This window comes from Aspergillus aculeatinus (assembly GCF_003184765.1).
Source record: "Aspergillus aculeatinus CBS 121060 unplaced genomic scaffold BO66scaffold_74, whole genome shotgun sequence".
Lineage (NCBI taxonomy): Eukaryota > Fungi > Ascomycota > Eurotiomycetes > Eurotiales > Aspergillaceae > Aspergillus > Aspergillus aculeatinus.
In genome coordinates, this window is record NW_020291543.1 from 53,651 (window position 1) to 69,070 (window position 15,420).

General features: G+C 54.3%; 4 protein-coding genes across 4 annotated transcripts; 2 read left to right on the forward strand and 2 right to left on the reverse strand.

The window, feature by feature from the left end:
- Positions 1–274: 274 nt before the first annotated feature.
- On the forward strand, positions 275–1,995 carry BO66DRAFT_432488 (MFS general substrate transporter; the record flags this gene model as incomplete). The annotated part of the gene is made up of 3 exons (XM_025650647.1): positions 275–771; positions 832–1,200; positions 1,258–1,995. 3 exons carry the CDS (start codon positions 275–277, stop codon positions 1,922–1,924), a joined length of 1,533 nt encoding a protein of 510 aa, XP_025498570.1. The 3' UTR covers positions 1,925–1,995.
- A 3,770-nt stretch (positions 1,996–5,765) lies between these two features.
- Positions 5,766–8,139, reverse strand: BO66DRAFT_423987 (acetoacetyl-CoA synthase; the record flags this gene model as incomplete). The annotated part of the gene is made up of 5 exons (XM_025650142.1): positions 7,947–8,139; positions 6,882–7,897; positions 6,366–6,820; positions 5,977–6,317; positions 5,766–5,924 (listed from the first exon to the last, which is right to left on the reverse strand). The coding sequence occupies exons 1-5, from the start codon at positions 8,055–8,057 to the stop codon at positions 5,766–5,768; spliced, it is 2,082 nt and encodes a 693-aa protein (XP_025498571.1). The 5' UTR covers positions 8,058–8,139.
- Positions 8,140–8,595: 456 nt separating this feature from the next.
- On the reverse strand, positions 8,596–11,656 carry BO66DRAFT_335485 (P-loop containing nucleoside triphosphate hydrolase protein; the record flags this gene model as incomplete). Its single annotated transcript, XM_025644243.1, has 10 exons — positions 8,596–9,748; positions 9,817–9,942; positions 9,992–10,031; positions 10,084–10,151; positions 10,206–10,256; positions 10,304–10,375; positions 10,428–10,551; positions 10,604–10,939; positions 10,994–11,156; positions 11,210–11,656. Coding segments are annotated over 10 exons (2,580 nt in total), but the record flags the coding sequence as incomplete, so codon positions are not given.
- Positions 11,657–13,576: 1,920 nt separating this feature from the next.
- BO66DRAFT_443679 (uncharacterized protein) lies at positions 13,577–14,175 on the forward strand (the record flags this gene model as incomplete). The annotated part of the gene is made up of 3 exons (XM_025651526.1): positions 13,577–13,862; positions 13,921–14,043; positions 14,093–14,175. 3 exons carry the CDS (start codon positions 13,577–13,579, stop codon positions 14,173–14,175), a joined length of 492 nt encoding a protein of 163 aa, XP_025498573.1.
- Positions 14,176–15,420: the final 1,245 nt, after the last annotated feature.

Here is a 15,420-nt window from a genome sequence, read left to right on the forward strand (position 1 = left end):
TCCTCAGCGTATCTTATCATAGCAACTTCCCCTCACGCTCGCCAAGTTAGTTAATGCCGCCACCTCTGGCCGCGTCCTCTCGTGCGGGGAAGATCCCGTCCTATAGCCTCGAGTCTTCTCAGCGCGCAGAGTGGTTGGTCACAATCCTCGACCATCATGCAGCCCTTCCCAAACCGTCTTTCTTATCTGGTGTCGGCCAAGGCACGGCACGGCCGGGATGGAGGCATAAATACAGACCTACCGTGGCGCTCCTACGGCTGTTGAACCCCAACCGATGGCCATGGACACACCTACAGTATCCGAAGAGGTTCGCCCTTCGCCGTCCCAATCGAAGCACGACGCAAAGGAAGAGAAGGTTCGAGCAAGCATCCATGACGTCCCTGCCACGTCAGAGGTGGCTCTGCGCCCCAAAGCCTCAAAACTATCAATTGTCCTGATGGTGATCTTTTCCGGGCTCGCCATCGGCTCCGATGGGTTCAACGCATCTATCATCGGCAACCTCGAACTCATCATGGGGGTCATCTACCCCAACGCTCTGACCACAGCTGTCGCGTCGCGGTTGTCGAATGCTTTCATGGTCGGGATGATCATCGGGATGCTGTCGTTTGGCTACATCTCCGACAAGCTGGGCCGCAAGACCGGCGCTGTCCTGACAACTGCCATTCTGGTCGTGGGCATCGCATTGAGTGCTGGGGCCAGTGGGACGAGTCAAGACGGGATGCTGTGGATGTTGATCATTGCTCGGGGGATTGCGGGGGTGGGTGCTGGGGGGTGAGTGTTCCTTGCTTGCAAGCATATCTACTGCGAGGTAGGTCTAACATGAGCTGGTAGGGAATATCCCGTAGCCGGCGCCGGCGCAGCCGAAGCAACAGACGAGGAATCCGCCGTTCGAAGCAAGCGCGGCTTCATCTTCGCCATGATCGCCGATCTCTCCGCGTCGTTGGGCTTCGCATTCGGCGCCCTGGTTCCCTTGCTCCTGTTGCTGTGTTTCCATCAGCAGGTGCGACACTACAACGCGGTGTGGCGCATCTCTCTGGCGCTGGGTGCTATCCCGCCGCTGTCGATCTTCTGGTTCCGCTATCGCATGGCGGTCAGCTCGGCGTACAGGAAAAGTGCCATGGTTGAGCAACGGATACCTTATACGCTTGCGTTGAAGAAATATTGGCGGCCGTTGCTGGGGGTGTGTGGATCGTGGTTCTTGTGAGCAGCCCTAACCTTGGTGCCCCATCCACATGCTTACGGTGACAACCACAACAGGTACAATTACATCTCCTATCCCTTCGGGCTCTTTTCGTCCACGATCGTCGGTCGCGTGAACCCAACCTCGTCCTTGGCTCTGACCATGGCCTGGGGAACGCTGATCAATTGCTTCTACATCCCGGGCGCCTTCATCGGCGGATTCCTGTCGGACAGAATTGGTCGCCGCAAGACGATGGCGCTGGGCTTCCTGCTCCAAGCGATCCTGGGTTTCATCCTCGGCGGCGCACTGAAGTACATCGAGAGCTCCCTTCCCCTCTTTATTGTGTTGTATGGCGTCTTCCTGACGCTCGGGGAGGTCGGCCCCGGTTCCACGATTGTGCTGACTGCAAGCGAGAGCTTCCCTACGGCGTTGCGCGGACACGGGGTCGGGTTTGCCGCGGCGTGGAGCAAGGCCGGCGCGGCCATCGGAACGCAGGTGTTCAAGCCGATCCTGGCCAGCTGGGGCGACGACGAGTTCCATGGGACTCAGGCGGTGTTCCTTATTGGGTCCGGGTTTGCGGTGGTTGAGGCCTTGCTCGCATGGTTTGTGCTGGAGGATCCCGGCGCGGAGCTGGATAATGGGGATCAGGAGTGGAAGGACTATATGGCTGCCAACGGGTACGGGCATGTGCAGTGGGGGGTTGTGACTGCGCATCGGGATGGGCTCGAGACGAAAGCCGTTTGATTTGAATGCAATGCGGCCTGGTTTTCATCCTTGGTGGCGTGGCAGCCGCAGCAGCAGCATCATTCTGGGGGAGAACCCCCAGACCCCCCTTCTTTCACCTTTCCAAACACAGCGTCAGGCAGCGGCAGATTCCCCCTTCGGGAGAATCTGCCTAACGATACATGTTCCTCAGCAGACATGGGATAGGGCTTCGTCTCATGCCTCGTCTTTGCTTGTGTATGGGGCGATGAATATATCCGGTTGAATCAGGAAAGAATTACTGACAGTTTCTACCATGCATCAAGCGATTAAACTAATACTTGACGAAATCGCAGTGATTCACCCCGATGAGATTATCAAGATTTTGATTGTAGAACCATTCCTGACACAGAGAAGGTGTCGGTAAACCAGGCCACGTGATCTCAGGCGATTCCCAGGCGAGTTGTCCACGCAGAGAATTTAGCAAGTTCAAAAGTCCAACCACTAAGCAATAAAGATATTGTATCCTAACACCCATCCTCAAAAAATCGCTACAGAACGGGCCCCTATCAATTCAAGCGATTGTGTTGGTAGGCATCCCGCCAAGGCTGACTATCGAACTCCTCGGCCCAATTTGCCCTACTTGCTTCCAGCTCCAGTCTCTAGCCCACGCCACGTTATGACTCTAGCTCAACTGAGTAATTATTATTCACCAGACTCAGAGTAGCTCCGCCGGTTCCTGACAAGAAGGGTCTATACGAACTGGTATCCGAGCAGGATTGGACGAGGTGGAGCCCCGAGTCTTTTCCAGACACGATGGCCTCCACACGAGCAAAATCTACCCAGGCCCCTGGACCTGCTTCTCGATTGCTCTTTTTCTCTGCGCTCTTCATTCAAAATCTCTCTCATCCTTGCACCCATATCCTCGTTGTCGTTCTTTTAATTCCACGAGGAATAGTCACTCGTTGCCCACCATGGGCCTTTCACCCACCAATGGCTTGCTGCTGCTCTCAGCACTGGCACCAAGCAGTCTAGCCCTGACCATCGCTCGACCTGGAGCGAGTGTAGGAGGCGAGACTGTTGCGACGCTCACCTCTTCCTATACCACCACTCTCACCAATGTCGTGACAAGCACATCCACTGTCTTTTCCACCGCTGCTACCTGCACTCCCGCCACAACCACCCCTCCGTCTTCCGCGCAGTGCTCGAATTACATTTGGTCGCGTTCCGGCACTTGGTACGAAGAATACTGCACGGATGCCTCGGTCGTCGGAGGCTCTACCGCAACGCAGCTGTCGGCGATGGGTCAGTGGGTCAACAATATCAATCAGTGCGTCCAAGTCTGCGGCATAGTGCCGAACGTGTGTAATGCAATCAACTACGACCCGGCGTTGAGGACCTGTTACTTCATCTCGGCGGCGGCAAGCCAGACCCTCGGGTCCGGCGCCGGCTATCAGGCGATAACGTGGCATACCACCAATCCGTGTGTGGGCACTGTGACTGCGTCCTTGGAGACGGCGTATTCGACCGAGTATGTGACCACCGAGTATACCACGACGTATACAGTGACGATCTCCAGCACGCCCACACCCTCCCCGACGACGAATGCTACTCCTTCGTCGGTGGTCCTTCCTAGCCAAAGTACATCGATCGCTCTTGTTTCGACCAGATCTGCTGCTGTTTCGGTGGCCATTCCCTCGCCGTCCGCTTCGTCTGTCTCGACTTTATCGTCTGCTGTTAGCTCTAGTGTGAGGGCTTCATCTGCGTCTGTTGCGCCGTCCAGCGTGTCCTCACCAGTCCGCTCTTTAACTCCGAGCTCGAGAGCTGTCATTCCACCATCTGCATCGTCGCGTCCTAGCTCGTCCACGGCGCCTGTCATTCCCTCGTCCTCGTCGGTCGCATCCTCCCTCGCTCGCAGCTCATCCATTCCACCCAATGCTTCTTCAAGCACTCCCATTATAAGGCCCAACAGCTCACTTGGCGGGATACCGATGCCGTCAAGCTCAGCGCTCAGCTCTGGCCGGCCCACCCGCCGAACCACGACCATCTCAGTCACCGAAACGATCACCTCCAGTACCACGATATGCTCTGCAGGCACAACACGAACTTCCCTTCCCATTGGAACGGCAGCATCCAGCACCGGACAGACTACGACATCCAGCGAGGTTGCAATGACCACCTCGACGGTACTGACGACCCGGACGGCGACCATCACCGCATGCCCTAGCTCGGTGACCAACTGTCCCGCCAGATCGCGTACTACATTCCTCACGACAGAGACTATCGTGCTGTCGACGACAGTGTGCCCAGTTACTGAGACCAGTCTTACCCAGCCTATCGCTACCAATGCGGCGAGCGCAGCTCACGGCGAAAGTCCTCAGGAGGAGGGCTTCACCACGTCGACGATCTTCAGCACGCGAACAGCTACCATCACCGCATGCCCTAGCTCCGTGACCAACTGCCCCGCCAGATCGCGTACTACGTTCCTAACAACAGAGACTATCGTGCTGTCAACCACAGTGTGCCCTGTGACTGGAACTAGCATCACCCAGCCCACTGGAGTCAACGCAGGAGCGAGCGCAGCTCACAGTGACACCTCCGCTGAAGGGCAGGGGTTCACCACGTCGACCATCTTCAGCACGCGAACAACCACCGTAACCGCCTGCCCCGGCTCAGTGACCGATTGCCCCGCTCGCTCCAAGACGACCTTCCTTACCACCGAGACGATCGTTGCATCCACGACAATCCGTCCCGTGACACGCACCGACGAAGCCACCATCCCCACTGCTTCCGGTTCCGGCCAGACATCCACCACTGTCACCCCCAACAACCACAGCACGGGTGGCTCTACCCAGCTCGACGAAGAGTACACCACCTCGACGATCTTCAGCACCCGCACCGCGACCATCACCGCGTGTCCCGGCGCTGCCACAAACTGTCCAGCCCGCGCCAGGACCACGTACCTGACCACCGAGACCCTCGTGGTTTCTACTACTATCTGTCCCATCGCCGAGGCGTCGAGGACTGGCTCAGCCGGGCCAACTCTCAGCTCCGCCGGCCAATTCACCGACTCGAACGCCCTAGACTCCACCGACACGGCTGTGAAACTTGGCCAGGGGGCTGCCACAGCTCCGGCATCCACGACGCTCAGCACGCGCATCGCCACTATCACCTCCTGTCCTTCGGGGCCAGTGTGCGATGCCACCGCACGGACCACATCCTACACCACCGAGACACTCGTGATGCCCGTGCATGCCACATCTACCGGTGTGGATACTGGTACTAGCTCAGGGCCGGAGGGTGTCGCTGCGATCCACGTTCACGGAGAAACCACAACTCTCCCCGCTACCACGAGTGCGGGATACGCGGCAGGCAACGCAGCGACGGTGGAAGGGTGCTCGGCCGGCCAGCTGGGGTGTGCTGCTACGAGCACAGCAACGAAGACATACACGCTCGTTGCCGTCGGCACTGCGGTCCCGGTCCCTGCTGCGCCTGACGCTGAGACAGCTGCTCAATCCGTGCATGGAATGGTCGGCAATTACACGGACGCCGCAATCGCAATGCAGACCGCGTCTCGTCCACCGGCGGGCGGCAACTCCAGCGCCGTCCATGCGGCCTCGTCACCTTCGACGGCTACGTTGGCTGCTACGGTGTCCACGGGCACCGGATCCAGCACTAGCAGCTCTGCATCCAGTGCTGTAAACGCGCTGTTTACTGGTGGTGCCGTGGCACACGCTCCTTCTTTCATTCTCGGAGCAGTGGCCGTAATTTTCGCTGCTTTGATTTTGTAATCAGACCAGTTGCCTACGCATCAAGTTGATCTCATTTTTATTTTGTTTATTCCAACCATGCTGCAAGTTCTCTAGTTGAGTAGGATATGTTCTCACAGCTTGCTGCTTCGCGGCTGCAGCGCCTCATCTTTCGCGAATTTATAATAGTACTCCAGACTCTGAGGGTTGAGTAAGGTCCCGGAGGGCTTGATGATTCTCCCCGAGACGATCTGCTTGACGGGAAGCTCGACCTTTTTGCCATTGACCGTTGTCTACACCATTCCATTAGTAAGTGCCAAGAAGTGTCGACAGGGAGAGGCGTACCGGAATCTCAGGAGTCGGAAATACAAACGCTGGCACATGGCGGGGACTCAACTTGCGACGAATCGTCGTCTTGATCCGCTGCACCAGATCCTGGCTGAACGATACTTTGGGCCTCAAAAGGAGGAACAGGATCACTCTCTCATCCGTATCGGACGGCCGCCGTTGACCCACACAGATAGAATCAACCACCTCGGCCGCAAACTCGTCTTCGATGACTTGGTATATCTCCGCCGATCCGAAGCGGACGCCGGACGGGTTCAGGACCCCGTCTGCGCGACCGTGGAAGAGCAGCTGTTGTGTCACGGGGTGGATGGACACGAAATCTCCGTGTGTCCAGACGCCTTTCCATGATGTCAGCTCACAGACCTCAAATGTCACTTGGGGCATACCTTTGAACCGGTTGAAGTACGCATTGTGGAACTTCTCGGCTCCCCCCGCCCCCCAGAACCCCACAGGGACATTCGGGAACGCGGCAGTCGCGACCAGATCCCCGGGTGTACCGTGGGGCACTGAGAAACCTTCCACACCGTCGCCTTCGATCGACGAGTCGTAGACCTCCACCGGCACGCCCAGGCTCATGCCGGCACAACCGCCAGAGTAGATTGGCAGCAAGGGGTTTGAAATCCCGAAGCATCCCGCAATGTCGGTGCCACCGGAAATGTTGTTGAGTCGCACATGACGCGGAAACCCTGTGTCGTAGAACCACTCGAACAGGCTCTCAGGAAGGACCATGCCGGTGCTGGTGACGACCTTCAGGGATGAAATGTCGGCTAGGTCTCGGGGCTGGATGTGGGCTCGTTGCAGTTCGAGGAGGTATCGCGGGGAGATTCCCAAGTGTGTCAATCTATGCACTGGTCAGTACCTGACATTTGATGGATGAACACGGTCGGAACTAGGTGTCTTGCCGCTCCTGTGCCGCCAATTTGATCAAAGATGCCACCTCCGGCAGGAAAGGGCTTCCGTCGTAGAGCACAGCCCGCGCCCCGACGAGCAGACTGTTAATCACTGAGAGATACATGATCCACCCGGTGGTGGTATACTGCAGATTCACACTGTCCGAGTTCATCTCACTGTGCAGGAACAGCTCCTTGAACGCGTTAAGCATGACCCCACCGACGGAGTGCATGATGCATTTGGGCTGGCCCGTGGTGCCGGACGAGTACACGATGAGGAAGGGGTCTCGGAAGTCGACCTGCTCGAAAACGAGGGTGTCGCCGATCGCAAGAGCCCCCCACACCTTCAACGAGAGTGTCCGCGGCAGGTGACCGACCGGTGCCGGTTGCGCAGCAAACCTGGGCTGTGCCACGATGCCTCTGAACTCGGCGATACCGTCCATTCCGGCGATGATGTCCCGCATCTTCGGTCGGAGATCGATGACCTTGCCGTTGTAGAATGCCTGGTCGTCCATGAACAGCCAGCGGGGCCTGATCTGTCGCAGCCGGTCGAGAATCCCCTTGACGCCCATATCTGTGGAGCTCGACGAAAAGATCCCACCCAGCGCCGTGGTAGCCAGAAAGACGAGCAGCGTGTCGATGCTGTTGCCGGCACAGACCGCGATGCGGTCGCCCTTTTGGATTCCGTGCGCCTTCATCGCCTGCACTAAGCGGCCGGTGCGTCTGCGCAGCTCCCCCCACGTCAGATGTCTGGCCTCCTTGTGGCCCCCCTCGCGCACCTCGGTGACGGCGACCTTATCATCCTCCTTCCCGACCGTGCTTGCTTGTGTCCCGTGTCCGGAAAAGAGGATGTTTTCGGCGTAGTTGAGTTGGATGCCGTCGAACCATTGTGGGACTGCATCGATGAGAGCGGTCTCGTCGACGACGGAGGTGTAGGTGCCTTGGTGCAGGACGTTGAAGTATCGCCAGCAGAAGTCCCAGAATGTAGCGCGTTTCGTCACGGAGTGGTGGTAGAGATCGTGGAAGGTCTAGCAGAATTAGCAGGTCGAGCTTTGTGGAGCTGAGAAACGAACCCACTGGGATTGACACGCCCAGCTCCTGCTCCCAGGCTCGGCGGAAGTGAGCCATGCTGGATGATTCGGGGTTGGGATGCTCCCAGAGCTTGCGGGGAATGGACGGGGAGGCCATGGCGAGTTGATTCGTGACGATTTTACCCGAATCTCGATAAGGGGAGACTGATGGGGGGATGAAGATGAAGATGAAGATGACGGAGGAAGGAGTGGTGGAAGTGAAAGAGGTAATGGACCCCTTGCATGGTAGGCCCTGTGTTTCCCTTTCCCTTCCTCTCCGCCTTTCTCCGCCTTTCTCCTCCCCGCATGTCTCCCCGCACTCGCACGAGAGGAGATGCCGAGGTTGTTCCCAGCAGAAAGACCGACTCGCTTGGCTCTACGGAGCTGTTTATCGATACTTTAGGTGCCAGGTTCTTCGAATCCAAACTACGAGCTTCGTTTAGTAGGTACTGAGCTATCTTACAGCTCAAGCTCGGCGGGTCAAAGTTGCCCTCCGTGTTCATATATATCATTCGGGCCGATTCCACGAGTAATCAGCCAGAATTCGTATACCAGGCCACAACAAATAAAGCAAAAGAGCTAAAGGCAAAAGACTCCGACATTTGAGCATCAATCTCAGATCCACACCAGTGTCTCGTAGCCAAGGCAAACCATACTCATCGACTTGATTGACTTGCGTCGAGCAGACCTCGAAAGAGACCATTCCCCTCCTGCAGCTCCCGAGGCTGGCCCATCTCCAACACTCGACCATCCCCCATCACCACCACCGTATCGAAATCCAGTAACCTTTCAATCTGGTGCATAACGGCAATTACCGTCCGCTCCTTGAACTCCTCCAAAATGACTCGTTGGATCAAATCCGCCGTCTCAGCTGTGAGGCTGCTGGCCGGCTCGTCCAACACCACTACCGATCCAGACCGCAGGAGGGCTCGCGCACAAGTAAAAAGCTGACTCTGTCCGGCAGACATTGTCTCATTGTCCAGGATAGCCGAGAGACCTCCTCGTTCCGAGACCAAACCCCAAAGATTGACTTTCTGCAGGGCTGCGATGAGTTGAGAATCCTCCGATGGGTTGACACACCCCAGCTGCAGATTATCCCGAACGGAAATTCCCGGCATAATGTAACTGTGCTGGGATATACCAATCAGATGCGAGCGGACCGATTCGGGATCGAGCTCTGCGATGTCAACACCGTCGATGACGATACACCCAGAGGTGAGGTCGATCATCTGAAACAGTGCAGAGATCAGAGTGCTCTTTCCGCTGCCCGTTCGACCGCAGACCCCTACTTTAGAGCCGGCGGGGATGGACAAACAAATGTTCTTGAGCACGTCGGGACCACCATCTTGGTATCGAGCAGTCACATTTTTGTATTCAATTGAGCCATGCGGGGGCCACAGACCTCCAATCGCCTGGACAGAAAAGTTGCTTTGCTGCTCAAGGAGACGATCGGTTCTGGCTTGGACCGTGAATTCTTCCAAACGTGTGATGGATCCGAGTGAAATCTCCATCACCGCCCATTGAAGGATCAGCAGTTGCAGGGTCTCATTCAGGGAGATGACATTGACCAGTGCGAGTCCGACCAGCGTCGACCGAGTTTGCAGTCTGATGGACAGTCCGACCACAAGAATCGCGACTCCCGCAGCTACCATGTCGAGCACGAGGTTAAGCCATCTTTGGACCATGAAACGCTGGTAGTAGGGTCTTTGTGATGCGTTAAGAAGCGCGTCGTGCCTTTTGCGGATGTGGTGCTGCCAGCCAAATGCACGAACTGTATGGAGGCCATTTATGGTCTCGAGAAAGTGATCGCTGGATATTGAAAAGCACGAATGTCAGAAGCGGTTGAAGTGCTGGGCAAGCTGTAGTTGCGAACGTACAGCAGCGGGCTTTTCGCCTCAATGTCCATCGCGCGTACTTGCTTCGATGTGTGCAGGTAAAACCTCTGAATGGCGAGCACAACGGCGAAGAGAACTGGGAATGCGATGAAGATGTAGGGAAAGGAGCTGTGACGGGTATTAATAACAAAACAGATAACGCAGCGACATCCCGCACCTTGCGATGATAATGACCTGTGCCAATGTCGCGAGAGCACCTGATGGAAAGGTTAGAGCTCAAATCATCGCGGGTAGAGACGACATGATTACCTTCCGAGGCATTCAGAAACGTGACTGGTAGGTTCCAGTCGATTAATTGCAAGTCTTGGCTGAATCTGCTCCGTGTCAGTTTCAGCCAAAACAAGCCCACTGGAATGAAAAGAATAGCTCACTTGTTGATGATTGACCCTGTGTCAATCTTGCTGAAAGCCGGCATTGGCATTCTGAAAACATCAGTACCATTGACCATGTTCCGAGTCTCAAGACTCACCCCATAGCAGCTGTCAAGAGACGACTGTGGAAATAGCGGCTGGTTTGTGGCATGACAATGCGCAGTTGCTGGCTAGCTCCAATGTCAGTCTTGAGCGTACCCGACGCAATATATGCATGCTTACAAGGCGGCAAGAAGGGTGAATATCATGGATGTAGCATGAAAGAGACTGTAGACTCCGATGTACTTCGCGTATGAAGACCCCATGCTCGAAGGGTCTTTATCCAACCACCACTGAAGCCAGACAGCTGGATATATCTGTCAGCCCCTGTGTTTCTGATTTATTGAGGTCTGGCATACTGGGAAACTTGGAAAAAAACGTCTGGAGAATCAGAAGAGCACATAATACCATGCCTCGCCAGAAACCCATGGAGCGGAAATAGGAACGATAAACTGGAACATTGCGATGTTCAGAACTATGCTCCCCTAGTTCGGTCTGTTGGACTTTCCTATCGGAAGATGTATTCGAGACTGACAAAGCTTCTTGGTGTGAGATGTAGACATCGTCGTCTTTCTTGTTGTTGCCCTTGGATGGAATGGTGAAGTGTGATGCCAGTTCTTCCGGCGAGCCCTGGGCCCGGATTCTGCCATTCGTGTCAAGAAGAATAATCCGATCGGCGTACGGTAACAACCATTCTAAAGCAGCAAGGCGTCAACCATTGAATCAGAGTCTATCAGGCTTTCACTGACCTCCGTTGGAAGCAGCAACCACAGTCTGTCCGTTCTCTCGCATCATGCCTTTGGGTCCGAGAAGGCGCCGCGCAACCTTCCCCTCCGTGCGGGGATCAAGCGCACTGAAACTATAGTCGAGAAGAAAAAGCTCTTTTCGCGCATATACCGCTCTGGCCATCGCCTGTTAGAAATATTGTCAGAGCATACACTTCCGTGACAAGGGCAATTGTTTACAATGCGTTGTTTCTGTCCCCCACTCAGCGTGACGCCGCTACTTCCGACCTTGGTGTGATCCCCTTCAATGATCTCGCGAAGATCGTGATCCAACTCGCAAGCCCACAGTGCTTTCCTGTAGAGCTCAATGTCAAGGTCTTGATCGGGCCCAACGATGTTTTCTCGGATAGAACTGTTCAGAAGCCAAGGTGATTGGTGGCAATACGCAGGATTTCGGACATTCTTTTCCACGCTGCCTCTGAGTAGATCCATTTCTCCCAGCATAGCCCGGAGCAGTGCAGACTTTCCACTGCCGACAGGTCCTGAGATTTGTGTGAGCTGCGACCGTGGAATGTTGACCGTAATGTTTTGAAGCACGGCAGAAGATGATCCAGGGTAAGAGAAGCTTGCATTATGGATGGTTAAGGCAAATCGAGATCGGTCCCCCGGTTCCTGATCTGATGAAGGACAGGTCTAGTTCAACGCCAATGCATTCCCCTGGAACATTGTAGAGATCGCTCAAGCAAAGGACCTTCTTGAAGCCCCTCCAAAGGAGAGAGTTTGTCCACAGAAACAGGCCATTGCTAAACAGTCCTTTCGTTTCCTCGGGCGATCGTGCAGCATCTTGTGGGTCGAGGAAGTGCTCAGTCTTTGCCCTTGATTCAACGAAAAGAATGGCCCCTTTAATAGCTAGACTGAGTGAAGTGATCACTTGGAAAGGCAACCAGCCATGATGAAGCAGCCAGATAGTTCTCACGCGAGCGGCATCGAGCAATGTCGACAACAGAAGATAAGAAAGCAGTATGCCGGATGGGGAGATCGCCCTTTCATGTTCCAAGTACGAGAGTAGAGCGACAAAGATGGAGTCTGCCACTGCTAAAGCCAATGCTGCAATTCCCCACGGCTGATGATCCGGGTGCTGCGGTCGGGCGTAAATGACAAGAAGTGACAACTGGAGCAAACCAAAGACGCCTGCCAGAGACTGCGACCGGATAAGTCAGATATCTCTAGTAGAGTTGCATACTACCTGGGATACCAACCAGCTTCAGCCTTTGGGAAGGTCGCGCCCCAACCTTGGGTTTTCCTTGTAAAGAAGAGCAATTCGAAAGGTTGCGGAACCAATGAAGAGCACTGATGGGAGAACTGACAAAATACTTTCTTCAAATGTGACCGTAAAGTCGAAACCTCAGCAGCGCACGGAGACCTGCGGACCCAGCTGGCGATCTGCCAGAGCGCAGGAGGCAGTTTGATTGATCGAGTTCATATGGCGTGCGTACCGTACGGGGAGGGGGAGAAAACAGCGGGAAGGATAAGGGGCAACAAAGGCGCAGGAACAGATGGGCGGGGAACGTCAGGGGATTTTAATGCAGCTGCAACCAATGTGCTGCTGATAAGCAGCTGCGTGATTGTTATCTTGACCCTGGAAGCTCCCGGTTCTAGGCCAGCCACTGCATGCTTACTCGCAGGGACCTCAGTCATGTGATGAAATACGGAATTAATTGATCAAGATACCCATATAATCCCCGATGACTGATACTCTGCCGGACGAAATAAAATGCACGACTGATCTACGAATCGATAGTTGCTTGCAATTTCTCATCGTCTGTTGGGGATGTTAATCGTGGGGACTCTGCCTCCATTCCTCTGTCTTCTACTGCCTCTTCGGGCGTGTCATACAGGTGGGTTCCCGTCAGCATAGACATTTGTTGGTGTCTCTCCTGCAACTAGACATGGCTGGTCCTATCAGGGAGATTGGCTAAACTTAGCATTATCGAAGAGGATGATGGAACATGACGAATCCCCATACGTTCACTATCCTTGTCCAGAACCCCGTGGACCGGTGGAACGAGAACCGAAGTTTGCGTTACATTGCTATCGAGACGCAAGTCGGAGATATCAGATGCCGTCCAACCAGGGTATACATGGCGATTGCATCGTTATGATTTCTGGAGAACTGGATGTCGCGTCATCCAGCCACTCTATGCATGATCAAGGCTGCATAATGAGGTTGCATCTGCTCTACGCCTCTGACGAGCTTCAGTTTGGAATTCCCGCCGGGCTGGGTGTAAAGCCAAACTAGCTAATGTCTCACCGTCGCGATCGAGGATTATGTCTATTTTGCCTTAACGACTTGCCCAGGTAATGGTGCTAAGCTGTTTTTCTTAGCCTGATACCAAGACAACGAAGCATTGATAACATGTGCTCCCCCATATTCTTCCGTCCGCCTCGCTTATCGAGCCATCAATGCTTATCACTGCCTGAATCGGGTAAGATCATCACAATTTCCTCGACGGCCAATTTACTCGAGGCTCCGCTGGGCACTGGGACTTTATCGCATTTTCCAAACCTTCGCTTCCTCTCGGTGACAGGCTTTATCACAATAATTTCATGAGAAACAACTCGACCCTCAGCAAAACTGCCTCCACTCCTAATATACGCCAGGCCGAAATTATGCGATTGCTCCAACGCTTCTCCTCCAGAGAGGTTCGGTTTGAAAAGCTCTCTTCTGAGGAGGACCCTCTAAACAATAACGATGACCAAGTGACATACGCAAGCCGCAACCGGCACCACTTTTGGTTGTCACCATGGTACTTGCATCTGGCTCTGTTGACTTTCAATGCCTTCTTGTATCTCTGTATCGTCATGAAAGGACCATCCGACAACTATGTGCCCTGTCAGTATAGCTTCTCGAAATTCCAAAAGAAATCGTGTCTCATCATCTTTGTGACCAGCCCCAGCAAGCGAGGCTATCGCTTATGAGGAAGTATACTTCAACGCATCTTTGAAGATTGAGAGTCCATTTACAGGCGAGCCTCGCCCCGAGCTTGACCAAGCCTGGACCGACCTACTCCAGTGTAAGTCGTTGTGGCCGCCACAGACCAAGCCATCCTCACACGCGATTAGATTCCAGCATCGCAGTATCTGGTGACGACCTCAAAAGAATCAACAAGACCTTGATTCCGATCCCCGGGGCCAAGGACTTGTAGAGATCTCGTTCAGCAATCCCTCATTCGAGTGGAACCAGCCTTGGTACGCTTGGAGATCTTGATCCGGAGCAGCTGTGAATGTGATGTGGAGGGAGTTGAGAGGGACCGTCGCGCTCGTGTTGCTCACGACCGTCAGATACCGGAAACCACCTCGAACGTATTTGCTGTCGGGGGTATGTGTTCCCGCCTTTTGACCAACCGGGAACCACAAAGGTGCATCAAATCCAGAATTTCCAGTAGCATCACACGCCTCACTGCTCGCCCACAGGCTTGATTCAGAGAAGGTGACCCCCAGGAAGGCAGATGGAGAGGAAGAAGATCCAACCGTGAGGGAAACGACGTCTGCAACGTTCTTTCCAAAGTCGTAGGTCACCGATGAAACGCCATGGAAGACGGCGGTGCCCAATGAGGATCCAGTCAGGCCATTCGCATTAGTGACAGACCCGTTGACCTGACGAACTGAGGCAGGAACAATCACTCGAGAGGACGGGGCTAGAATTTACTCCCGGTATGGGACCCGGGCTGCGGCCACTAACACTGCTGGTATCAGCAAAGGAGTGATAATGTGCATGATGAACTATGGGTGGAAAGCCGTGTGAATTTGCTGTGTCCTTCCCAGTCGAGGCAGTGCTATTTTTAATCGGTAGCAGAGGCCTGATGACTGAGTTTTATACTCGTGCATTCAGGATACAACTTCATGGGCCTCGGGATGTTGTATCCCGAGCAAATACTTCTATACTCCTCTCGCAGATGGCCAACTCTATGATCAATACTAGGGCGGATGATATTACCCCGGATCTTCCTGGATATGCGTGCGGGGTATCCGCAGGGTCTGGTCGGGAGCGCCCCCATCTCCACATCCCGTAATTAATGCAAGACATGTAGCTCGGTGTGGTCCGAGAATACCTCAGTGCAGCCGGAAACTCGGCCGTAAAGGAACTCATAGAAGGGGGGGAAGCTGATAGTGGGTGAGCGGGAATTATAGATATTCCTTACATAGGCAAATATGGTGGTAATGCCGAAATCCGGAATTTGGGTTGGTCCTTTTTTATCTCCGTAGAAGCTCTTGTTAAGACTTGATACTATCTTGACACGAAGTGTGTACTGAAGGTAGAGTTCAAAGGAATGTCAGTAGATCTTGTGAGTCTAGTATCTGTTGAATTACAAGGCTCATGCTATATATATATTCTAGTTGGAATAGTTTTTAGTATTTATTAAATAATTAACTAGTTATAATATAAAGCC